General features: G+C 37.4%; 2 protein-coding genes across 6 annotated transcripts in view; both read right to left on the bottom strand.

Annotated features, from left to right (window-relative positions):
- Positions 1-9,391, bottom strand: part of LOC124162375 — a 50,597-nt gene extending 41,206 nt beyond the window's left edge. Inside the window, exons 1-6 of one of the 2 annotated variants that reach the window (XM_046538888.1) lie at positions 9,210-9,391; positions 8,335-8,480; positions 4,532-4,603; positions 2,720-2,926; positions 322-594; positions 76-207 (exon numbers count right to left, since the gene is read on the bottom strand). In XM_046538888.1, coding sequence (XP_046394844.1) covers positions 76-207; positions 322-594; positions 2,720-2,926; positions 4,532-4,603; positions 8,335-8,451 — 801 coding nt within the window. In that variant the 5' untranslated portion in view covers positions 8,452-8,480; positions 9,210-9,391. The remainder of the gene's footprint in view (positions 1-75; positions 208-321; positions 595-2,719; positions 2,927-4,531; positions 4,604-8,334; positions 8,481-9,209) is intronic. The other variant, XM_046538889.1, reaches the window with a different exon arrangement.
- A 2,088-nt stretch (positions 9,392-11,479) lies between these two features.
- LOC124162289 (zinc finger protein 143-like) lies at positions 11,480-27,322 on the bottom strand. 4 transcript variants are annotated; one of them, XM_046538774.1, is made up of 11 exons: positions 27,244-27,322; positions 26,646-26,752; positions 26,268-26,573; positions 25,835-25,996; positions 24,863-25,164; positions 23,764-23,968; positions 19,840-20,048; positions 16,616-16,723; positions 16,053-16,298; positions 14,087-14,248; positions 11,480-12,065 (listed from the first exon to the last, which is right to left on the bottom strand). In XM_046538774.1, exons 2-11 carry the CDS (start codon positions 26,725-26,727, stop codon positions 11,988-11,990), a joined length of 1,860 nt encoding a protein of 619 aa, XP_046394730.1. In that variant the 5' UTR covers positions 26,728-26,752; positions 27,244-27,322; the 3' UTR covers positions 11,480-11,987. The 4 variants fall into 4 exon arrangements, with proteins under 4 accessions (XP_046394730.1, XP_046394731.1, XP_046394732.1 ...); XM_046538775.1 differs by having other exon boundaries at positions 27,233-27,254; XM_046538776.1 differs by lacking the exon at positions 27,244-27,322 and adding an exon at positions 27,221-27,239.
- Between the last annotated feature and the right edge of the window lie 416 nt (positions 27,323-27,738).

Raw genomic sequence — 27,738 nt, 5'->3', positions numbered from 1 at the left:
ATAAATAAACAGCCAAAATAATTAGGCATGGGTAATCCCAACTATGCTACTTATGCATGAAGTAACCTCACTTACCATTGGTAGCTCTGGGACGGTGGTGGCAGGAATGCAATCATCCAAGGGTGAAACACAGCTTTTAACTTGACGATCATTTTCCTTTCCTAACAATTTTTCCATAGACAGGGGCTGTTTTTCAGCAGGACAAACCTAAAATTGTTTCCCAAAATTTTAATACAAATTATTTATATGCAAGAATCAAACTTTTTTAAATTACACAAAGACAATTTCAGGAGCATTTAAAACAAATCTTGTATCACTAACAACTGAATTTTTACAGCTCCCTTGTTCTGGGACGACATCCTGCAAAACAGAAGAGATCTTGACGGGACATTTATTTGAGGAAATATCCTCCTTTCCTGCAATTCCTTCCATATAAATCTTCAGGTTATTTTCCTCATTCAATAACACATTACTAATATCTTTTGGACCGTCTCGTCGATCCATTTTTCCTTCATTTTGAGGGTCAGTGATTTTCTGAATTGACAGGCTCTCATATATTTTGCTGCTCTTCTGAGTAGCTCCAGATCTGGAAATCTACACACACATTAACTATGATTAGCTTAATTAATTAAGAGTTAAAGAGAAATATCATATTCATGGTGCCTATAGTATGACCACTGCAATGTGTAGGCTGCCACAAGAAAATTGAACATGTTTGTTTGTAATTTACTGGTCAAGTATGAACTATGGGTCAAAAAAGTTTCCCAACGAATGGAGCAGCACCGTATATGCATGTGAACGATTTATGCATTGCTCTACCACTGCAAGTCACTACAAGGCCACAGTCGTGGACATGGAAATTAAAACATCATAATGTCATATGTCCTTATCCAGCAGCCAATCCTGGATATGGACAAGGGGGGGGGGGGGGCTAAGTTGGGGTTAACTTCCCAGTAGGGGTCCGAACAAAATTACCATTCCATCTGTGAGTGTAATACCCAATGTTGCTATAGCCTCCTTAGCCCCCCCCCCCCAATAGATCTGCCATTGTCCTTAACTGAGAACAATGATATTCACTGCTCAAGGAAAAGTAAGATAATTAACATTTGAATAAAACATCAAAAAGTTTGTGGCATTTTTTTAGTGTCCCCCCCCCCCAGAAATTCCTCGAACTTCCTCCGAACTTATCCGCAGAGCTTCTCCCGCCAAGGACTTTTCACGCAAAACGGCCCTGTAGCAAAATGCCCTGTCTCGCAAAATCCTGCCTCTGGAAACTCAGCCTCTGGAATCAGCCTCTGAAACAGCCCCGACACAACCCCGAACCAACCTACCTGCAATGCAAGACTTATATAGGACTACTGCGGAGGAATACTTACTCCTTGGCAAGCAAGGGGAAATCGGTGCTAAGGCCTTAGTATTGCACTTTGGAGTGAGAAGTTTTACCATTGTCCTATCACAACTCTCTCTCCCTCCAACACCTCACCCCCTCCATGTGTTCCAATGAATTATCCCACTGATTCGACTGATGTCTCAAACCCAGAAGTTGAGGGGAAAATTCTGGGTGGTATGCTGTTGACTCAAAACCAAGGAATGGTGTTTTGCGGAGCGGCCGTTCTGCAGGGGCAGTGACGCATCAGTGGCGCAGTAGTTGAATTCGCCTGGCTACCCCTCCACTCCCTGGAAGAATCCCTCCCCTCAAATCCTGTCTTGTCCTGAACAGGCAAGCCCTCTTCTGCTCGTGGCCTGGTCGGGGACACATGTCTAGTGAGACATGGCAAATTTAGTGCAATTATTCTGCTGGTATTTAGCTGGTAATGTTTCCTTTGGGATCATGAATTACTATCATTGTTTTCTGTAATACTTCTGATTTTTGAATACTCTATTTTGAATAGATATCGAACGGTAATAACTCGTAAATTATTTTTGGCTACCTTTTTCTTGTGAGCTGTTTTTCTTGTTTGTGGAGTCTTTCCCTGATCCAGCTTGTGACCGACGGTTGGAGTATTTCCCTTGTCTGGGCCTACGTGAAAAATCAACTAGATTTACGACGTAATGTCACAAGTTTGGTCTCATTACCCCATCTGTTTACTGAAAAGTGAATGATTTAACATGTTACAAGGGCCACTCAAACAAACTCATTGTAAACACACAGTGAAGAGGACATCATGGAGCTGAAGCGAGTATTTCAGTGGTAAACAAATTGCTTGATTCAATAGGGGAATTGGTGAGTATATTGATAGACGATTTTCATTTATAACACTGTCTGCCACATAACATCCATAAGTGTAACATAGCTTAACCGTGTAAAATTTATGTGCAGTAATATCTAGGAATAAAATGCATATAACTAGAGATGAAGCTGGAATTTCATCAATAGTATTTGCAGTGCCATTCTATTTGCTGGAGGACTTTTTTGATGCATAGTAAATAAACGAGGAAAAAGTTATCAACCAGTCAAATGTAAAAACAGAAAAGGAATGCAACAGATGCCATCACAAACCTCATAATAAAGAGAAAACAAATGCATTAAATATGCAATGCTATGCTATGTATTGAATATTACCTACAAGATTTAAAAAAAATCCAAAGTGCATGGGACTGGCTCATCTTGATTCAGAGAAAAGTTCTCAATTCATCCTAATATGTATTGGATAATAACTTATACCGATAAAATATTTTACTTCAAGATTATCAAGATTTAAAAAGAACAAGAACTTACATCTACATGACAATGAGTAGCAGCAACAATCTTCAAATCCACATTAGCTTGCTTTTCGCGATTTGGATAATTTTCTTTATCATTGAGAGCTTCCAGTATAGCTGGAGCCTTCTGCCATGCTCCCAATGATATTTCATCAGTTGCTAGCTTGCTGACTTTTGCTGTGAGTGGTTGTTTATCACTACAGATTTCTTTAAGCTTCATCTCCTGGGGAAGAGACAAAGCTTTGTCACAAAACGGGGACCAATAATGCCCTTAATCATAAAGTTAAAAGGAAAAGTGAAATTTGCCAAATTGAAATAAATCACAGGCTGTACAGATGAAATGAACACCCTAGTAGATGGGAAACAAGGTGGGCTTTCATAGCCTGTTGGATTGATATTAACATATTAGCGTGTTCAAGACTTGAATTAAAAAGTACCTATATATTAATGATGTAAAAAAGTATGAGCATGAATGAGGGATGATTCGAGATAACAAATTTATCATTTTCCACTTCATTTTTGTTAATTCTATAGCATTTCAAGGCTTATTTTTATTAATAATTGTAATTGTGAATGTAAAATGGAGATGGATCAGTTCCTTTAAAATATTTTCCAGCTATGATTCAGAATCAGAACAGAAGCAATACAGAATCAGTACTGAAATGAAATAAAATAGCCAAATGAAAAATATTCTGATGCTGAAAATCAAGGTTTCATATTAAATAAAGCCTGGATGAATTTGTCATCAACACACTCATTATGATAAAATCAACAAGTGGCATGCATTAAAGTAGTATATCTGGTACATACTACAATTAAGTTTATTTCCATTATCTAAGTCAGATAGAACCATCACAAGCAGATAATACGTTGTCCATATTTCATAACTCACAAATTTGGAGTGGAAATAGATTCATAAATGTGAATTTAATCTGGGTCATCATACCACAACCCCAGTTTGGCCCTGTTATTTGATAACATTAATAGAGGGACCAAAGAGCTATACAAAGACTGATTTGGAAAATTATATGCTATTTGAGTCTTAAAAAGAAAAGAGAATCTTTTAAAAGGTTTCTTTTTTCTTTTGGAACCTGACTTCTCCCACTTTTAGGAACTGCAATATAATTCAAATATGCATTTTCAATTAAAGTGATAAATATTTTGGAACTTATTCACCTTCTAATACTAAACATGATGTCACACAGAGATGTTTCTTAAATACATGCAAACAGATGATATGGAAATAATTGGTAAATCGTCCATTAAACATTTTTTAAATTATTTGAAGAATATAGAACACGTTAAAAAGTCTCCCTTCTTTAATCTCATTCAGCTTTGACTTTCATAACAATAGTCCTCAAAAGGTATTTATGAGATAGGCACTTCAGGTAAATAGGACAGCTACTTAATGGGGGTGAGTTCAATTTTTCAATTTCTGTATCTACTGAATTTCATTATGTCAAAGCAAAACCAGTCAAAATCACCCGTTGGAACTACTTAAATCACTCTTTCAGATCAGTAAATGTAAGTTATCCTACAACAGTATGTGCTAATGCTATATGATGGATTCTCAAATACTGCTATGCATCCTGATTATAAAAAGTTTCATTAAGATTAAAACACAAGTAAAGATCTTACCATGTTTATCATACAAAAGTTAATATGAAAGAGTATATGGGAATACAACTACGAAAGGGCCACAGAGAACATCAATTAAGAAATATTCTACGCATACACTTGATGAAATACAGGACTAAAAAAGGCATTGGCAATTTTTTTGGGAAATAAATGTGACAGCAACTGGGTACAACTACAGCAGCTTACTCACATTTTCAATGGCCCTCAGGTACCGCCGAGCTCTTATTTCCTCAAGACTATATTCTTCTCCGTTATCGTACACCTTCACCCCACCAAAAAATATAAAATGGCAAATGAAAAATTTAATAAAAATGCATATAAGCTTACATCATGCAAATAAGATGATATTTGGTGTAACTTTGAGGAATCTATTATTCATACTGAACCAACAGGAAAAAAAACTTTCACAGGGTGACTTGATGGCTGTGCTACAAAACCATGGTAATCATCCTATGGAAGTTTATTTTTCCCCTATTGGTTCAACCAGTGCACTTCAAATTTATAAAAAATACAATATTCTGGTTACACATATAAAATAAGAAAATAAACTAGCCAGTAAACTTTAATTGAACAATGATTTAAACAGCTGCTGGTAAACAGCACTAATTAAGATTAAGTTATGTCTAAGCCACTGAGTGCACCCATCATTTTGAGACTGAATGGGTCCTCCACTTTACATACATACCATATTCCTCCGAATATAGTCCCCCCTAATTTTGAAGCTTGAGTTTCGGGAAAAAAATGGGGTTGATTATAGTCCTCCCTTAACTTTTACTACGGGCATTTTTGGAAAAAAAGGGGGGGACTATATTCAGACAAATACAGCACTTAGGGGCTGGCTGCAAGGCTGTAGCAAGGAGGGATGGTCTAGGTGTTAATAAACCCTCGGGCACTCAAGGTGCCAATATATCGGTGCCGTGTTTCATAGAATGTAAAAATATTGTTCACAATATTTGTAGTTAGTTCCACTTTTATACTGGAGGTTATATAAATGTTTATCACTCCTGATGATATGGCATTTCCTCCACAGTATCTGGTTTTCTATGAAGACGAAAGAATTTTTTATATAGAACGCTCAATAAAGGAGCACCTGAAGCATTTTTGAGTTGGGCTGGAATTTTCTGGGTGTGAAAATGGAATTTCTGTGAGAGTGGAAGGGTTAAACCTCCCAAAATATGTACTTGCCTGTTACCACTGTAAGTATGCCACCTCCAAGTACCCGTTTCAAATGTAGTTCAAATTCTCTCCAGTACATTCTGAAACATTTTCCTGACAGCCAACAACGGGCTTGTTTGCCAATTGCATTTCATCAATTGTGGCTGAGATTGAAAATAAAGATACATACCTAAATTTTACAATTTTTTGATCAAACGCCAATTTCTCAAACTGAATGCAGCAAAAAGTCTACAAATTTGTAGGTAAGAAGATAATCTTTTTATAGATAAGTTGATGACGTCATGACTTATATGGCAAGTCATACTTCTTAGCTTTTTCCCCCTTTCTGGCCATGCCAACTATTCATGGTGAAATGTCATTGGTCATAACCAGTTCATAGATATTTTGATAACTTAAATAACAAATTGGGATTTTACTAAATTGGGATACTGCATGTAATTTTATACTTGTCAAACTTCTATTAGGTGTCCCTATTTTGTTGTGTTAGTAACTGAAAAAGTTATATCAACCAAGAAAAATGTAAAATGACACAATTAACGACGACCAGCTTAATGATAACTCGAAGTTAGGATGGATTTTTGCAAATAACCATGAATTTCGTGCTGGAGCAGTGGCAGTACAGTGGAATGTTGAGTACAATAAGCTGAGCTGAGGCAGCTGGCGGTGCAGCCTCCACCACAGTTCATCTCAGCATCAAGATCACACTTTCTCATGCCGTATGAATGCACGAGAACTTAGTAGGTTTTATTTAAAAATAACTTGTCCCATAAGAAGATGAAAATTGTACAGAAGAGCGAAGGTGGAATGAAATTATCTGCAATCGCGAGTAGCATGGAGGTTTCCCATTCCACCATTTCAATGACACTTAAAGATAAAGAGAAGGAGACAACAAAATTACTGAGGGATATAAGGTTGTTATTACCAGGCAGTGCCTGATTCATGAAATGATGAAACTGCTGGCAATTTGGTTCGACGACCAAATAAGCAAGAAAATGTCAATTAGTTTCCATATCATGAAAAACAAGGCACTTGGCATTTGTGCCACGCAGAAAGCAGATGAGGGAGAAAAGGGGACTGAAACCGAGAAAAGGCACAAGCAAAGGTTGCTCCCATCAATTTTAAGGTCGATTCAACCTACACAACAGAAGTATTCATGGTGGAGCAGCAAATTTGGATACTGAGGCAGCAGAGTTTTTGGATGTGCTGGATGATATAATCAAGGAAGGCAAATATGGACCAGAACAAATTTCGAACATTGACGAGACAGGGTTGTTCTGGAAAAAAAATATCCGGAAACTGTTCTGGAAAAAAAAGCCGCAAACATGCCCAGGTTCAAGTCCAAGGCCTAAAGATTATGTCAAGTTGCTAGTAGGCAGAAATTTGGAGGGGCATAAATTAAAACACTTTTTTATTTATCGCTCCCACAACCCACGCATTTTAAAGAATGTGTACAAATACACGCTAGCATGCAAACACTAAGGCGTGGATGACTTTATATGAAGACTGGTTTGTGACCAGATTTATTCCAGCTGCCAGAGTAATGCAGAATACATTGAAAAGAATGTTCCTTTGAAGATTCTACTTCTCCTTGACAATGCTCCAGCACATCCCCAACATATCAATGACCGGCATCCCGATGTCAAAGTCGTTTCCAACAAAGTGCCTATATGCACCACTTCAATTCTGCAACCTATGGATCAGGGGGTCATAGCAGCGCTTCAGGTGCATTAATTGGGCGTTACTTTTGGCAAGGTGGTAGCGGAAATGGAGGACAGCATGATGACTCTTCGCTAACTTTGCTAAGGCTACTACATTCTTCACCACATCAAGAATATTGACAGTGCATGGCGTGAAGTGACTGAAAAATGCATGCAAGGTGTTGGGAAGAAATGTTTGATAAGGTTTGTGAATAACTTTGAAGAGTTTGACAAAGACGACGCTGTACAACGGAACAATAGTAAAACTATATCTTGTACCTGAGTTGCTAGAAGTGGAAAGTGAGGATACATATTTTGAAGTTGTAAAAAACGTTTTCTTGATTTTTAATTGTTAAAGCTATTAAGTTTTATCATCCTGATATTTTTCTAAAATTTTGACCGAAAATAAAAATTTTACGTAAATTTGAAAATTTCAAATTAAAAATTTTAGGTAACAATAGACACGCTGACAAAAATAATTCAGGTGACAATGTCATGGGCAATTAATTAGAACAGATATGAAAAAAATCATGAGGGTTATAATATGTAGGGGTTGAAACATATTCAGCGGTCAAAAAATTATGATGGTAGAACTTAATAGCATATACATTTAAAATTCCAGACAACGCTTTTACAACAATAAAAACGGGATATATGGTTAAAAAACGAAAAACTGTGTTTCAATTATTTAGGAATAAATTTCACTCGTTGAGGCCTGAAACTTTGGGGAAGCACATAATTTTCTACACCCCTTGAGGGCATAGTTTTTGTTTTCCAAAATATCTAAGGGCACTTAACCTGCTACACCCTTAACAAATCATTCCTACATTGTTTCTTAACTAATTATAGTTTCTAAACTTGTATACCATCTAAAATTTAATATTGTGACCAACAGTAGTTCCAAGTTTGATGGCTCCATCATGCGATTTATGGTTTTCACATGCATATATAATCACCACTTTTATGAAACAGCACTGTGGTAGAATGATTATAACACAAATGTTTACCCGTGAAAATCTTTTAACTTGATTTTGTAAAACTAGAGTTACGTGAAAATAGCCTTTAAAAGTTTAATGAATGTAAGGTAATACAATGAATATACAGAAAAACAATACATTACCAGGCGTTTGCAGTACATAGGTATTTTGTTAGGATCATAGGGCTCCTCAATAAAAGGAGCAATATAAAAATCGTCATCATCTTCTGACACGGTCTTCTTCCCACCAACTGCAGCCATGCTATTTGCTGATGGGCCACTGTTTCCACCTAAACATGGAAATGAAGGCTTGTTACAGATTTTGAACCAATATCCAGCTAGAATTTAATTCAAATATCTAGCAAAATATAAAATAAGGAGTCTGAGAAGTGAAAACGATGGGAAGGGGTTAATCATGGATCTTATTGATGATATACTTATATGCATCTATATCTAAGATCGATGGAGTTAATCCCTTCGCTAAAGGAGGTGGCCAAGGGTTCTCAGCCTTTAATAAACCACGTGGTGGGAGGTGAGAAGGGAGTTTGAGACACTTTCGTTTCCATTCATTATCAGAGTTGGAGAAAACAGGGTAATGCCCGTCTCTCTCTCCCCATCCTACATCCCTAATGTCGTTAAGTCTCACCACTTTCCGCGACGCCGCTCGAAACATTCCGAGCACAAAAGGCCGGTCGCAAAAGGTATTAGGAATAGATTCTAGCACCCCAGACATTCGCCCCAGGGCCTGTTATAAGTATCAGTAAAAAATAAGCACCATACACTAAAACGTCACACCGTTTTAATTCCTGCAATCGCAACTTATCATCAGCCTCCATCGTTACCCTTGGATGGGGCTACAGTGAAACATTTTCCATACATAAATACACAACATAACAAACAAACACACTGCCAAAATCAGGACCCTTTTTTTCACTAATTTATAGTCGACACTTGTTCAATAATAAACCAAAAGGAGTTCATAAACGCGTTAACAAGATTTTAAATAAAATACCACGAACCTGATAATGCGACACTCCAGAAGGAATATCCAACGAAAAATGTACACTACCCTCCTACAAAGGAGAAAACCGTAACTTCACTTTGATAAACGCCCTAACACACTTTATAATTGTCACAACCCCCGACGTGAACCATGACAGCATCCCACTGTGTCCCACTCGTCCCACTGAAACATTTAAATCCTAACTGAAACTGCTTCAACCAATGACATGCGTCCATTGTTTCACCTGGTGGCCTGGTTCGTAACTAAAAAAAGACACCCTCGCTTGCCGCAAGCTGCATTACCATGGAGATTACAAAACAGGATGTTCGAATCATCCTCTAAACTTTGTCAACCACCGCGCATTAAAATGGGTTTACAAAAGCTGCCACTCGCGTCGCTAATAAACATAGTGATCCGAAAATTTTGGGAAAATAAGTTATAATTAGTGGTTTTACCCGAAATTTATGCACACGATGATTTGTAAAATTCTTTATTAAAGTTCAACGCTATTCTTCAGTATTACAAACATATTACTCCTAAATATCGCATTGCACTCATAAGGGGATCGATCGCATTGCACTCATCACCGCTTGGCGGACATTTTTGAAAACCAATTAAAATGCGACCGAAATGGCGACAGAAATCAGCGTTAAATTCGAGGAATTGGACCTCCTCAGTGTAGTGCCTGGATTATTATTTATCAAGGAGGTTGAGGAGGGTGTATTTACAACCTCATTCAGTAAATGTCAGAAAAAATTGAATCTTTCCGTAGTACGTTCGCATGATAACGTCCTTTTTTCCGGAGAGGCGATGATTTACTATTATTATTCCCTATATGACCACTATAGACACCTTAAACGCATTATATTAGACGTGCATTATCTTGACCCATGTAAGGTCATCCCACGCCCCAGGAAATAGCGACAAAATAATGCTAATACATAATGTTTTCCAGTGGGAGCTTCACTGGATTTCCATGAAATCACAGAAAGAAATGTTACTCTTCATTCAGGCGTGACACCTTTACTTTTACTTAGCTTTGAGCCCAGATAAAACCATTTCCGAGATTAATGAACGTTGAAGATGTGATGAATAGGATTCTGGGTGTGTAGCAATATTCCTCATTCCCTAAAGTATCCTACGTACTTATTGTCTATGCTGCGTTTGTTCATTTTTGGCAATAAGTTCTGGTGAGGAAGAAGGAAACCTCGCCAATGAAGACCTAATACTTTCATGGAGGTCAAGTAATGGTAAATAGTAAATATATATTGCATACGAGAACCAAGGTAATGTTTGAAAACACAGAGCTGTGAAGACGTTAGCAGCTTTTTGTCGCAGCAAGTGCTGGTAAGATATTATGCATGGACTCCAAAGTATTCCCAATTTAGATTTTTCATTCATGCCGACACAGCGTCAAATATCTGGGAGACACATCATCATCATCTTGGATCCTAAGGTAAGTTTGATGCATCTCTCCACTCGATTCTCACGTCAGCCTATCTTTTCATGCCTTTGTATTTCTTCTCATTCACATCCTTCTTCACTTGTTCCACATATCTTATTCTCGGTCTTCCTTTTCAATTCTTAGTGTTTACTTATCCCACGATGATTGTCTTCTTTGGGACATCTCGTGAGGCATGATATCATAAGTATGCAGGCACATCCGAGTGATCACAAATGCGCTCAGTAACAAGTCGTAGGATCATTTGCTCACTTCAATCCAGCAGTGTTTGAGTATAGATATATGTCACTTCTGATCCGAACTGTAAGTGATAAATTAGTAAGATACATTTGAATATTCTACTTTTAGAAATGTAAGTAGTTGGGCAATGGTTAGCTCACCTAAATCTGTTGAGTGGATGAGTAAATGAGTGCCACTTCTGGTCTGAACCTGATGTGAAAATTTGATAAAATATGCTTTATTTTACTATTGTTTATGTAAAAATTCCAACAATAGTTTGCTCATTTACATAGGAGGAACTATTTGGCAGCTGCACTAGAAATATCGAACATACACATCCAGGAGCTGCAAACTTTTTTTTCCATACGGAAATCATGTTGTCACACATGTTTACTTTATTCAGACCTCAAGACACGTTATCCCCGAGATATATATTTGTACCACCAATGCACGGCAGAGTGATGAACCCCCCTAAAAACAATGAAATTACTCAAACCCTGAGTAGGCTTCAATTTTCTAATTAATTACCTAACTAACATTAGAGAGGATCTTGGAAATGGGTACTGGATTACAGTTTCAAAGAGGTAAAGATATGAAAAAAAAAATTCATAAAGGAATTTTTTATTTATCAGAATCACCTATTCTTACAAACAGCCATTCCACTACAGTAATGGTAACAATACAATTCATCCTTTACTTGCATGAACCTTTCATGCTGTAAAGAAATGAAAAGATTCATATCACAATGTATAACCAGCCTTGATTATTTCAATCAATACTTTTAAAGCCTTCAAGATTATCTAAGAACACATGTCAAAATCAAGAGCCTTACATGTAAAACTAAATAATTTAAGTGCATTCAATTAATTTACAATGATTCAATATTTTTATGTACAAAAATGTAACAATAACAGAAGAGAAAAAATGACAAAATACTGTTTAGCTGGTTAAATTGGTGGCAACTTGCCATGTCCACCTGTATTGCACAAACTAACTTGGCTCGAAGGAAAATCATGTCTTTGAAATGATGCCGGGCTTAGAAGACTAAATTGAGCAAAATACAAGAACAACATGGAAGAAATGCATCACAAATACATTGCAGTCCAACGACATTTAGAGATCAGCCAAAGATAGGGGATCACCTTCCTTGTTATCTCCAATGACTCCATCAGTAACAGATAGTCCAAGTTGCTGAAATGGTTCAAATTATCAATAAGTACAAATACACACAATAACACAAGACTCTCCAAAAAGTAACCTGCTCACGCACCACATAAATGCAGTATGAACACTATAATTAGGTATTTTGAGATAAAAGGAAACACAAGCTGCTGGAAAGATTTTTAATTTTGAAATAAATTCTGACCAACTGCTATAAGTTTATGGAAAAGAATATCATCGAATATTGACTTAAAGTCTAGTTTTTAGGAGTTAACGCAATGGTGCATCATTCCACCAATTCTTCCAAAGAGGACTTTTCAATACCTCGCAAAATATACCAAAACATGTTGAAATTAGTTTTCTTGTCAGAGCAAAGCTAGGGTACTGTGAAAAATTAACAATTACTTTTTATGTTATCTGAGATAACCCATATTTAGAAGAAAAAATAAATCATTCATGATGGATAATGACATTATAGCAACACAAGCAGTTATAAGCACATTTTTTCACTGATGAAGGTGACTTAATAACAGGCACCTCTTGCAGCTTCTATTGAAGTCAACCTATAACATAAATGCTTAATTTTAAGTGCAACTGAATCCAGGGTTTCCACTCCAACTAAATTATTAAATTCATGGTTTTTTCAAGTTTTTCACGGTCTAAATGTCGTCAAATTCACTGCCTGTTGATAAGGCATTTTAGGCACAAATATTGATCATGTAACAATCACCAGCCACACATTAACTAAATTTATCAACTGCGACAGATGCCATAAATGCAGATGCAGCAATGAAAGTGCTATCTCTCGTGACATCACCTATCGTTAGCAAAATTCAGGTATGCCTAGAGGTTGTGAGTGAGAAAACGGAGAGAGCAGGGTGGCAGGGAAGTGAAGAAGTGTCTAATTTTTCGCCAGGGTTAATTAACACTTTACCGGTGTTCCAATCACAAGCTTTGTCATCACAGCTCACAGACCAATGTTTGCGCTTAGAACACACGTGTGCAGATAAATGCGTGCACAGCATCTGCACGTGACTCGGCCTTGAAACATTATCAAAATATCAACTTTTCTTTTGATCCGTCAATCATAGCTCTACAATCAAATAGGAGAGATTTTTAAGGTTTCACGACAAAATTCACGGCTATTTCCAGTTTTTTTCACGGTAGACGAAATTTACCACTGAGTGGGAGCACTGTGAATCAGGCATTATATACTGGAAGTTGGACAAATTGAAATGAAAGGTGGTCGCATTTTTCCACAGTAGTTTACTTTGTATGTACAATGCATTTTGGCTCACAGAGCCATCCTATGGTATAAGAAATGACAGTACATAAGAACATCACTTTTATACCTTGAGGAAGAGAAGGGGAGAAGAGTGAGGGAAGGATTGGAAACAAGTGTGCAGTGGAAAGACATATAACTAATAGAGATATGGGAAACCCAGGGGTTTCTACACAAAATTGTAGAATAACGACACTGGGGAAGAACCACAGAATCGGGAGGTCCAGGGGGGTTGAGAAGAATAGAAAGGGCTGGGAAAAGGAGAAGCCTTGTGTCAAAGCAAAGAAAAGGTGGGGGAGAGTTGTCCCCGAAAGGTTAGCTGAGAAAGGAGTGAGAATTAGCAGGGGGACCAGGAAGGGGTTGCAGGCAGAAGAAAATGGTCACTACATTGCGGAGGGAGGGTGGGATGAAACAACACACTGTATGTTGGAGTCAGTTAAGGAGTGGGTGAGGAAAGAATTTGACCATTTGTTTTCAGGAAGAAGATCTTAAGGAGAGGAGAGAGGGTGATAAACACTTGTTCATTCATCAGCATATTTGTAACACTCCGCACAATTTCTATTTGGTCTACAATATCAACCCTTGTCCAACCACCTTTCATTTCAATATGCTTAATTTTCTCTATTTCCATAAAAATAGAAGGTAAATTTTTCTAGGTTCCTAAAAACCTTTGAACATGGAAATTCCACTGCATCTAACATTTCTTAGTTATTTACAGATCAATATGGTAATCATAAACTCAGGAATATAAAGCATGAGTTGCACATACCTGAAGAGCAGCCAACTGAGCTGAGTCAGCGACAACAAATATTTGGGCATTTGAATCACCAGTGACAGCAAGACTATGCGTTTGACTTCCCCCTTGGGTAGGCCTTCCTCCTTGCCCTTGATGGAGGGCAACTATGGTACCATTTTCTTGAACCTCCATCACCTGGAAGAAATTAAATGACAGAGAAGACTTAGATAAATCAAGACATAATTTATTAGTTCTCAGTTAACAAAAAAAAGGGCGCAACAAATACAACAAAAAGTAAACGTTCTCAATAACACTTCCCGTTACATTGGTGACAGATATATGTACTATCATTCCCATCGTTCAAAAAATCAAGCGGTGCCACTATTGCTTGATTTTAGACAGTGCCTGGCCACTCGATGAAAATAGCATTTTTGGAGCAATCCAACTTGAGTCTTCATAGTTAGTGAATGTGGGTATTGGGTGGGTTAGATATTCTGTCAGCCTTATCAGTATTAATAAGAGACCGCTACCATTTAATTAAAATCAATATTTATGACCTTTCCTCAAATAAATAATAACATTTCAAATACAGAAAGTATGACATAGTCAAGATGTTTAGGCATACTACACAGGAATTCCTTTACAATTACATAGTTATATCCAGTCCCCAATGAGATCTGAATAACCCTATTGATAGATAATCACCAGGGATGACTCTGAAAGGGCAGGAAAGATCTTCCCCTTCTAAGAATCCGGCAATTTCTCTATTTTTGCCAACTTCTCAGTGACTGGTGGAGTGCTGTGAAAGTTAGAAGTTGCCAAACCCATCAGGATATGGACAAGGAAAATATTGATCTCTCTCACCTATTCTGTCTAATCTCTGCACAATGAATTAGAATCTACAGTTAGGATAGTAATTTTCCATGAAATTTAAAATATATTACATACTTTTTTACATATTCTGGCTCGGGAGTGTTGCCTGAGATTCTGCTTTTACCCCTCAAACACAACTCTGTCGCGCTGCCACTAGGGGAAATATGGAACTAACAGCGGAGAATGCTTTTTCATGTCCCTATATATTTTTCCAACTTCCGCCGTGTTAGATCTAAGGATTTAATCAGAATATTCTGCGAGTTAGGATAAACCGTAATGGAGAGTAAATTCGCTTTTACTTCGGCTTCACTATGTCTTATTTACCCTCCAAAATTATAAAATTAGTGATTTATAGCCCATAGCACATTCCCACGGTTAAATTATTCAGTTCATCTGATCGTTCCTCTTATAAATCGTCCACATCATACTCTTTCTCGTCCCGATATGCTTTCGAAACACCGCCAACAGTGCAGTTAGTTCCATATTTTCCCTAGTGGCAGCACGACTGTGCCCAGAGTTGTGTTTGAGGGATAAAAGCAGAATCTCACTCAACACTCCTGAGCCGGAGATTAGCAACCAGTATATAAGGACCATGGGTATGACATAGCACTTTGATATCATAAGATGGTTATTTGAAAATTTTCATACGATGTACAATAAACATCATGAGGCTCGTTCACTTGGATCCGAAATCACAGTTTAATATAAGAATTGAGAAATTGGAAGGGAAAGATAGGCAAAGTTTCTCCCCACTTTTCATGAGTTAACGACACCATTGGAGTTCATGCTCATTACTTGCTCGGAGAGACCCATTACTTGACAGAAAGAATTGCTTGCCAGAGTGACGATAAAAACGAACAATATGAGATGTTTATGCAAGACAAGGGGCAGCAGAGAAGAGGTGAGCCTCTAGACATGACTCAGTGACAAATTTAACTGTGAAAGGGTTAAGCCTATTAATTTTTCACCGTGAATAGCTCGAGAAAAAGGCGACAAATTGAAAAAAGGAAAAATATGTGTCTCCAACATTCTATTTTTCCAAAACTATAACATTCAACGATAAAAAAGTTGCAGAACAAGCCCATTAGTATTCCAAAAGGAAAATAAATTAACACAAAAAACTTACATTAGGAATTAGTGAAGTCACTTTCACTTTCTTCACTTTCCGCTGTGGATCACCTTCGGTAGTTTCACCGTTGGCATTTGTATGAGAAGCCGTAGCATAAAATTGGACGGAGGAGGGGTCAACTAAAACTATATTTCCATTATCTTCCCCTTCATTTTCATTATCTATGTCTATGAACCCATACCGATCAGTCCCATCAGTGATAACTCCATGGGCAGTGCGTTTGTGCATCGTAAGTGTTGAAGCCTGAAGAAGAAAACTAAATTAGAGTTGAAAGTGGTGAACTACCACAGAAATAAATACATAAATAGTCAATAAAAGATTCATAAATGGTGAAAGGTCAAAAATATCAAGCCACTAAAATATGTTCATCTATTATGCAATAGGAAACATCTCAGTCTAAGTTAGACTGAAGTTCCAAAATATGTATGATACATCATTTGAATTGTGTATGATAAATGCCCTAACAAGGTAAGAGTCACTGAAGTATGACAATACCCCTTGGAAACTACCATAAGCCAACAATGACTAATGTATTAAGAATCAAACTTTCATCCACTAACCTGTCGATAATTTCGTGAACAGAGATTACAAACATAAGGCTTCTGGTGTGTATGAACAACATGATGCTTGTACAATGATGAGTACTCAGTAAATCTCTTTCCACAGCCCTGAAAAAATTAAATAAAACTTAGAACTAGAAATTAACATATTTTATTTTTACACTGCCACAATAGAACATGTCAAATTTCAGTTCACAATTAAACAGGTAAGTAGCAATTTTTCTAAAAATATCTGAAAACAGGCAAATAACTTGAAAAAACTGAACTAACCAAACTAGAACTAATGTTGTTGTATCACAATTTTACTAACAATAACCACCAAAAATGTGTCAGAAGCAGTTTAAATCAAAAGCTTCTGAATATATGGATGAAAGGATGCAAACTTGAATGTTATTAGGATTAGATTCTTGTAAAAGGGGCTTAGTCCTTCAACCCATCTGGCCAATAAATAGTGATCTTTTTCCTTTTTTAGCATTACTATACAATTAATTACTTGACCTTTCAACAATGAAGACACTTAAGCAAATGAAAAGAAAAAAAATTGTACTTTTCCAATACAGTACACTCCCGATTATCTGGGCTAATTATGGGGAGAGACGGCACGAATAATGGAAAAACGGATAATCCAAACTTTCACTTAAATGTCTTGCAATGTTCATAATTTACCTAAAACAAACAATATATTATTATTTATGCAGTTATTCTGTTATTTTATAGTGCTTCCCGGACTCAATGAGAGCTTTCTTTGCCAGTTTGCGATCTTTTTAGCGGCGTTAACACGGTTGTACTTGGCGTGACTTCATGGAATCGACTTCACACAATAAATGTAAAAAACTTAGTAATTGCACATAAATTTATCAAGTTCGACATAGTTTTTGATGTGGCACAACATCATACATTGTTACATTAAAATAGAAGATGCTGTCTTCCTTTCATTCTGTGCCACTGGCTTCCAAACATGGCGTATGGCGACTGGGCATACTCGCACTATAATGATGCAGCAGCTACCTCCCAACTAATGGCGGCATGGTGTCTGATAATCTAGTTTTTGATGTCGGTCAGTGGTTTGACACATCCTTGCAAATTTTCCCACCCACCCCCACAAATCGCATAGCCACGAATGTGTGGTTTTCGCAAACCAGCTCTTCAGATTGTTGAAGTCCCAAAATTTATGTGGTACTAGACGACAATGAGAACATGACAATATTATGAATGATCAGTGTTACCGTATATCTCCGAATATAGTCCCCCCCCCCTAATTTTGAGACCTCAGTTTTGAGAAAAATGTTAAAATGCAAAGGAAGGCAATTTTTCTGTGGTTAGCAAGTTAAGATTCTAGAGTAGATAAAAACTATTATTTTCTGTGAAGATTAAGAACAAATCTGTTCGCATATTTTCCATCACAACAAAATAACTATACCTAAAACATGTTGTGATCCATTGCATGTATCAGTAATTTATAGTTCCTTAACCAGATGTAATGAAGAAATGAGAAAATTTTTTAAGTATCCAAGGCTATTGTATTTTTTAAACATTCACAAATTATTAATATTTTTGATTTCCAAATGACTACAAACAATGACAATATATAAGCTTTAACTTAAATCCCATAAACAGTATTGCATTATTTGGCCCTGAAACTTCCTTAGATCCAGTGTAACACACCCATCAAGTCATCACAAATCCAAGTGACCTGAAGAATTTAGGAAATCTAAATAAAATTGTGTTAAATAAATTATAAACATTATAAAAATATTGCCATCAAATGCCTGCTAAGCAAAATAATTAAACTTCAGGACTTACAAATATCAAAGTAATAAAATTAAGAAATAAACTTTTTCCACCAAACATAAACACTGAAAAAATATGTTATCAATTTTCAATGCCTCGTTGCGAAGCATTGCATAAGTTACACAAAGAGTTTCTGCTCTGCATTTGCGCACAAATTCGACGATATTTTCCTCTAATTCTTTGAATCTGCCGCATTGAGACCCCCGAAATGACTTCCGCAATGTATTAGCGCTTTGCAAGCGCTGTGAATACTATGATTTACGGCGTATTCTGCAACGGCTATTTTTAAATTGGCATCGAAACTCCGTCTTTGATGGCCTCTAATCTGCCGCAGGATTGATCCTCATCTTTCTACTTGATCCATCACCTCACTGTTGAACGTAAAATTATTTTTAATAAAGAAAATATCGCGGAAATAAAAAACGTTATGTGACGTAATTTATCGATCCTACTTACCCTGGCGAATTGAATATATTCCTCAATAAATTGATCACACTTTTGATGCTGAGTCGCTGGATTTCGATCAAATGCAGTAATGCCGGCGCTTCTGGTTTAAAGTCGTTGATTATTGCACCTTTTCAGAAACAAATGCATCACCTATTACGCATTCTTGTTCTGTGAAGGCGGTAAAGGCAGTGGTTGTAAACACGAACCGCACGGACGTATAGTAGCTACGGACGCAATGAAATGCTAAATCGTCACGAAAGGTTCACTTTATCTGTTTATTTTTCGCAATTATTTAAATCGTGTAATTATTAAATGAGCGAAGGGTACATATACTATTGATTCAATTCCAGTGTTCGATTGATGTAATGATAGTGTGTGTTTAGTTTTCATTTTAATTATTTACTGTTTTGCGTCATTAAGTGATCAGTGTCGATTGAATTATTCTAACAATACTTTTCCAAGAAAAATTAACGGCTACCCGATGGATTCCGTGAAAACGCATATTCGATGTGCTATTTGAATCGGAAGAATCGTATCTTTACAACATTTGTGGTAAAAATTGTCTAAATTTCCGGTAAAACGTGGCAGTATTTACTAATATTTCCGATTATAATCCTCATAAATATACTCAAATAGAAAGACTACGAGAACATTAGCCATTATGCCGTTATTTATAACTTTATGGTCACCTTTAGTATGCTAAACTGGATTACACTCGTTTAGTCCGCCCCCTTACTTTTCCGCGGCCATTTTTGGAAGAAAAGGGGGGACTATATTCGGAGATATACGGTAATTAGAAGAATCAATTCGAAGATAATGAATTCAGTCAGATTCAAATCCAAATAACAAGCTACGACATCCTATAAAATTTGGTGAAAACATCTAAGCTTTGTCTTAATGTATTTCACAATAAAAAAATTTGCTACTTTTTAAGTCCCTTGAATTTTGCTACATGAAGGTTTGGCTATACCATGAGTTTCACTCACCTGTATGGTGCAGACATATGGTTTTTCTCCCGTATGTATTCTAAGGTGGTTCTTGTAATTTGTGGCAGATGCAAACGCACGGCCACATCCTTGTTCAGGACACACATAAGGCCGCTCACCGGTATGCGTTCGTACATGGACTTTGCGAATATTTGACGTAGTGAAGGATCTACCACAGCCTACAATCGGGCACTTGAAAGGACGCTCACCTGATAAAAGAAATCATTGTAATGTTATGATGGCGGTATAATCTTAGGCACAAAAAGTGAAAATGGATTAATAATTTCTCTTCAAGAGACAAATACACCCATGTCTCGTATAGCGCAAGGGATGCGTTCCTTGGGGTCTTTGCGCTATACGAATTTGCGTTATACGAGAGCGTTTTAACATAGGGAAGATAGGGATGCGTTCCTGGTAGCATAGGTCTTGGGTATTGAATTCCCTCTAAAACATCAATATTCCCATAAAAAGCCTTAGAAAACATTATTTCTATAAATATTTATAGTTTAAAACATCTTTAAAGATAGTATTCACGCATTCAAAGACTTTTATTCACGTTAAAAAAAATTCTTACGTGCTTTCGAAATTCCATCCTGTCGTGCGGGTGGGCTAACATCTGCTATCTCAGGGGATCGTAATTCGTTGCCGGCAGTTGATGATTTTTCAAACTAGTCTAAAAACAACTATTGTGTCACCCAGGCCCTTTTGTCGCTCATCGAAATGACAGGAAAATGCTACTTTAAATGCCATTTCATAGCTAGCGGAGTTTATGAATGATAAATCATTTTAATTTGAAGTCCTCCGAGTCATTAGCAGCTACGTGAAACAGTCTTTAAATGCCTTGAAACCTGACCCAGGTTTTCCTTCCCTGAAAATAAATGAACGAGAATGCATTCTTTTCCAAAAGAATATCGTCTCATCAACACTAAAAACTAGTTGAGGGGGAAAGGAGCCACTTTCAATAACAGCTTGGAGTTCATCAGAAAATGTTGTGGTGGCTGCGCTATCAACACTTGCAGATTCTCCTGATATCGCCGCACTGAAAATACCTGCTTGCCGTTTAAATTCTGGAACCAACCGGAGCTTTCACTTAATGTCTCGGAGCGATTACCACTCTCGTCTTTTTGTACTGATTCACCATGAACTTTCCGTATGTGTAGACCGCTTGGTTGAAGTTGGTGCGGCTGAGGTCACTGATATTTTAGCTTCGTCTTTATTCAGAATAAGGCATCGTGAGTTTAAACTTCCACGCAATATCGCTTTGACGCTCTCCATTTTCAAAACAAATGACCTCTCTCAAGTCCTCTTCTAGGTTATGGTTTTTCTTGATAAATTCTTGATTTTTCTACACGCATTCCTATTTTTTGCCATATTCTCTTGGTTTTTACTCTGTATGGCTCTATCTAAATCACCTTCTTCTGCTGAACTGTATTCCTGAGACGCAGAAGGGCTATGACTGCGGGGAGGGAACGAAGCCATTGTGTTTAAGACTCTATAGCGGACCCTTTAATGTGTTGATGCTATTCATGCGCAACTCGGTCACCGCTCCATTTCTCCCCCGTGAATACCGATGACCTTGAAGGCTTTAGCGTAGACTCTACCTGGAAGTCAATCGCCCGGTAACCTACGACGGCAAAAATACGTCTCAAACCGTATTGCTGAAAAAAAACTCATTTCCACTAGCCCCACGCTTAATTAACGATCTAAATTATTTATTATCATTCTGTTAAGGAGACGAGATAAATCTTCGGTAGGCCGGCTATCTAGACCCAATGACGAGTAATACTTTTGGCAATTGCGCAGCTATGAATTTCGATTAATATATAAACAAAAAAGAAGATTTGCGGCAAGAAATAATATTAATATGCGTAAATTGATAGAAATTTCGTGTGTACTTAGCGCAAGTTCACGTTTTATCACGAGAGAGTTTAAGATTTTTGATTAGGCTACACTGCGTTGCAATGTTTCCCCGAGGAACGAATTTGCGCTATATCGAAATTGCGCTAATCGAAATTGCGCTATACGAGACATGGGTGTATGGGTACACAACAGGATATTTTAAAACTTCATTCACACAGTAAAACTAATCCTATCACAGAAAACATTGTGTAAGCCTTGCAATTACACTATAAGCGCGTGTAGGAGGCGCACCTTTTTTTCTCAGAAATTGCAGCCGAATATGAGGGAGTGCCTCTTACACAAACTTCTTATCTTCCCCCCACCCCTTCACCGGTCGCAAGTCCAAGGGGAACTGAATGGCCTTTGTTTTCCGTATGAGTCAGTCATCTGAAACCCTAGGTCAAAAACAAGCGGCAGGCAGGGGAGTTTCTCCCTTGGTGACTTATTTCTAAATTGGAACTCCCGTGAAGGCATTGGGTACTTGATCACGCCATCACGGAACAGGACGTTGTAGGAAACCAAGACTTACTGCAATTGTCTACGTAGACGAGTGCCTGACTATGACTCATGCTACCTCTCCTTTCACTTCCCTCGCTGACTTCACTTCCACTAATCTATTCTTTTCCAGTTTGACCACGATTAGTCTCGGTGTTAAAATGCCCGAGTGCAACGAAATCTCCGGTTCACTTGGGCCGTATTCAATTGCATACAAGGCTAAGGCAATAATTGTGCATTTGCAATATGAAATATACAGTTAAGGATAGTAGACGACATTTCTCTTACGATCGATTAACCATCGAAGAATCCCCTAAAATTAATGAAGAGTTTTTTCCCACTACTGATTATTATCTGCAATGTTTGAGCAGATGTCCTACTAAACTTGAAACATTCCTTGTCAGCCAGTCACTAAAATAATAGGGTAGTTTCCTTCATCAAAGAAAACGAAAGGCATTGATTGCGATTCGTTACCCACCATTAGTGTATTCATAATATATACATTATTTCATTTTAGAATTACTGGTTTAGACAAATGGCTATGGTCCATTTTTATCCTCATTTGAAAAGGGCCAGAATGGCGCCCATGCGATGCCACTCCACGTGACGTCACAGGGACCTAGTTTCTATAGGAAAAGATAGGAGTTATACATCGTCTGAGGTTACCAATGCATGCATGAGGCGCAGTGCTCAGGGAAACGTGTATTAATAATCACTTATTAAAACTGGCTAAGGTCGGAAAGTTTTCCTCGTGTGATAAGGTATTAATAATCCTTATTTAAGCCAAGCGCTACCAGCCAGCAGGGTACTCAGCTACCCGCTAGCAGCCTCAGTCGTATCAGCACTAAGCCTCGCCTCAAGGTCACCTCACAGGGCGGCAGCGGGAACAAGAAATACGTCTCACGGAGAGATTTCCCGGCAATCATACTTACGCGTCGTGTTTTCCCGCGCTTAAAAATTTTCACTTTTCATTCTATCGCGAAAAATAGATATTGTCATTTAAAAATCTAAAAGCGTGAAATACGTACTCCAGGAGTAATAATCTTTCGATTTAGGCAATAAAAAAATAATAGGAAACCACCCTATTCCTTTTTACGAAGGGGAATCCAACAGAAATAATAAGCCTAGTGTAGCATTGTTGCATTAAACCGCAAATAACCTTATACTTTTGCTTCTGATTTTATCTTTTTATACAGTTCGCGGAAAACATCGAAGGAGTAAGAACACATGCACGGATAATTTGCAGCTGGATAATCAGGAGTCTGCTTTAATTGACAACATTTCCAAACACTATTATACTCTCTGACCCAGAGACCAATAACTGTGAGTCTATGCAGAAATAAATAAACTGTAAAATCCTCGATAGAGAATTTTATAAGTAAGAAAGAGGTAAAAATTTCCTGAATTTTTTGAGGATGGTTTTTGGTGAGTAACCTTAAAACAAAAATTTCGTGCCTGTAGCTCTTCTTGATAAGGTCAGGATTAAATGTTTGAGTCCATTAGGCTCCAGTACTTGATTAACAAACTTACCAGTATGAGTCCTAACGTGCTTCTGAAGGTCTCCTGACGTCTTAAAGCTCTTTCCGCAGACCTCTTCGGGGCATTTATACGGTTTCTCTCCGGTGTGGGTTCGAATGTGAGCTTTCAGGCCGTAGCCAGTGGCAAAGGCCTTGCCACAACCAGATATTCCCGTGCACTTAAAAGGACGATCACCCGTGTGAGACCTTTCATGAACCTGTTAAAAATACGAATTTCAAACACACTAAGAAAAAATGGCTAATGACCAGCATAATGAAGGCAAAGGATACACATTTTTCATCACAAAGCCTACCCTTAGAGAAATGGGGTCAATGGCCAAAGGCATATAATAGCAGTGAAAAATTCTTCAAAGTTTTACAAATTAAATTGTCGCTTTCATTTAACTATTTCCTCATGATTAACTCCAGTTTGTCACGAAAATCAAAATTTTCTCATAAAATGAAATATCTTTGAATATATTTGGTAAAATATTTGAAGGCAACAAAGGTTTACACTAGACTCGTGCATGCAAATTTCAGTGACTCTCTTCACAGTCCATCTCAAAAATGTTTGACAAAATCACAGAATACAGTGGTATTAAAAAAATAACTTTTACAGAAAAAGCATAGAATAGCAAGCATATACATATACAGACCTTATTTTATGAAAACTCAGAATTATAACTTCATGTTATAGAGGTACTCACACCACTTTCTACAATGACTGTTTGAAGAATGAGGCAATTTTTAACGGACATTAGCTGTAACAAGTGTTTTTTATATTGAGCAATTTTCTGAGGATTGTCCAAACTTGCTACAATGGACTCAGCCACAGTATTATTTTAGCACCCAAGACAGTAAACATTCTTATGGAGAGATTGCAATGCTTAATATATGCATTATTCATTTCATTATTGAATTGTTAAGAGAGAAAACAACCCATTAGAATCCTACATTGTCATGACTAACATATGACCCCCGTTTGAATTGGCTTTCAACCCCTGTTCACATGCAATCAAATATTTAAAGGAGACATAAAAATTAAATGACCATAAAAATATTTAAAGGAGGAAAGCAATTAATAATTAATTGCTTTCTGGCATTAAAATGACCTTAAGATGATGAGGTGTGGTATAAAGCTTTTGGCATCCTTCGTGTTGACAGTAAAACGATTTGGGTCTACTGGATGAGGAGGCAGATGTTAAGTCACTGGGCATTTTCAATGCATCTTCATCATCTTCGTCGTCTATGTCCGTATCCACATCTTCCTTTGCAATGGTCTCTTGCCCCTCACCGTTTTCCTCCGAGTTAGAACGTCCTATTCCATCCAATCCCAATGAACCCAAAAGGGAGCCGGACATAGTAAGGTATGCAGTGCTTCCATCAACAAGGTGTACTGTTTGCATTGTCTCATCTATGATAAAAGCAAGAGAAAGAGATGCATATAATATGCGACAAGCACACAATTTCTGCGTTGATATTTATATCCCTGATTTTAGCATGCTAAATACTTTCAAACATTTTTTTTTTCGTTTCATTTTCACATCACATGCAAACCAGATACCAATGAAATGTTGACACAATGCCCATTTATAAGCAAGTCATCCAAACTGGAAAGGAAATTGAACCAATCACGAGAAAGAAGATGCTATCTTTCACACTACTATTCTGTTTCTCGAACTATATTCCTCTACAATTTATGGGCACCCTCATTGGTTATAGCAGGAAACAAGGAAAGTCAATGAGGCTTGATAGAAAAGGGAATTGTAAATTCTGTGTAAATTTCAGAAGAAAAGAGAGGTGTACAAATTGTAGAATGAAATGGGTACAATTTGTCTTGAGTGAAAGAAGACTTTAAAGATGAAAATTTTAATGTACAAACGGTAAGCCACAACAAGGGACTCTGATATCAAGGAACAACAGTAAAAGGGGATATAAAGGCTTGCAGTAACACTTAAAATTTTCATAAATGTTTTCATTAGAGACTGAAAATATCGGCATATTGGTAAAAGAGAATAAAACAGAAAATTTATCTAAAATAAAGACTAGCGTTGGGTGATATTACTCAACAAAAATTTACATACCTGAATTTGAGTCCTCATTTTCAGGCTCTTCCTTAACGATTGAGTCAGTAACAATAGCAGTGGATCCATCTGGCAATTGTACTAAGGTTTGACCACCACTTCCAAGAAACTTGGAAGCTTCTTGGATAAGCAGTGTGCTCCCATCTTCTAACTGGTAAGTTTCTAAAAGTAAAAGCAGTAAATCAATACACCACTCACACATCAGAAAGTTAGTCACTATACCCATTCCTTACACTTAAAAAAATGTTTTTTTTTCACAATAACTTTGCGAGGCTCAATCAAAAACACCTTTATATCTCAACATATGAGATCGAAGATGTGATTCATTGGATGTGAGAGAGTATATTTTACTCAGAATAAATGTCTTGATTAATAACAAAGAAATTTGAACTACACATTATTTGATAGGCAATGACAAAGGAAAAGAGCTAACCATCGTCTTCTCCAATGCCTTGAGCAACGAAAGCTTGAGTTCCATCTGGTAACGTCACAGCAGTCAAAGTGGTGGTGCCATCGTCGAGAGATTCTGCTTCTCCATTAAGTATAAGTTCTCCAGAGGAATTAACTTTGTACGTTTCACCTCCTTTTACCACACACAATCTACCATCTTTCGTCACTAACTCAGAAGTGTCTTCTTCTTTCACCAAAGTTTGAGCACTCTCACCACTTTGATCAATGGAGATGACACCAAGATTTCTCAGCTGGGCCTCAAGTAGACTTCCATTTTCAAGTCGGATACCTACAATTCAGACCTTATTGAGCCAAAATGCCTTAACGATGAACACGACCTCAACAAGGTCTAAACACTTACATGTCGTGGAGCCATCATCCTTCATTGGAGTTAAGATAAGTTGACCGTCGACATTGCCTTCGTGTTCGTCAGAACTGGCCATTACTCAATGCATCTAAGTTTTCAACCTAAAAGTCAAACATCACCAATTAAAACACAAATTAAACTTCGACAACCAAACCAGAATAGCTCCAAAGGCCTTCCTCTACAAATTAAAACTACTTCATCATACCCATCATCCGAAGTTAAAAATCATATTGAATTTCACAAAGGCCATAGATTCGTACGTTTCTAAGGATGTACACATCCAAATTAATGGGAAAGATAAAATGAATTTAAATGGAAAACTGTCCTTATACAAAGACTGAAACATTCTGAAATAGTATTTGTATAAACTATGAGAGAAAACGACAGATATTCTCAATTGGCACTGAAGCACATTGACATTCAAGTTATCGTTTTCACACAACTCCCAATACAATAAACGAAATATCTAAATGCAAGGAAATTAAAAGAATTTTTCAGCAATGCCGTTAGCAGAAGATCTATCCTTCCCATCAACAAGCATATGCTCCATAAGAATCTTGGGAAATTACCCATGAACTCACACTTCACCCACCATTCAACGCGCTGGTCCAAAATGGCGGAAGGAGATGTGACGTCGTATCAGCCCTTGCCTTCAGATGGCAGTTTCAGGGAAAAACTATTTACTGACATCTGAAGGAGGAAATTAATACTATGCTCAGAAGAAGGAATTGTGGTGTTCATTATAAATTTCTCTTGAAGCCGAAATTGTGGTAAATAGACTTACTCGGCGGTTGAAAAGCGGATAATATTTCGTATAATAATCGAATATCTTAGAATAACAACTGTAAGTCCGAGTTCACCAAGAGGTAATCATTGCGGATATAGTGTTATTTTTATGGACGTGGGGACATAACCTTCTTTATTACCTTAAATTTTGCGTTGTTGGTCCCGAGAGTAGGGGTGAGAGGGTGGCGACCGTGGAAGCAACTTGTAAAATTAAATTCTATAGCCATGGGTCGAGGGAGGACTACTGACCGAAGGGTCTCAGGTTGGAAACCGCTGAGTGAAACCTGTGGGCACCTGTTTC

Source organism: Ischnura elegans, chromosome 7 (genome assembly GCF_921293095.1).
Source record: "Ischnura elegans chromosome 7, ioIscEleg1.1, whole genome shotgun sequence".
In the NCBI taxonomy this organism is placed as follows: Eukaryota; Metazoa; Arthropoda; class Insecta; order Odonata; family Coenagrionidae; genus Ischnura; species Ischnura elegans.
Note: the sequence above shows the minus strand (reverse complement) of the source record. Positions and strands in the feature narration are given on the sequence as shown.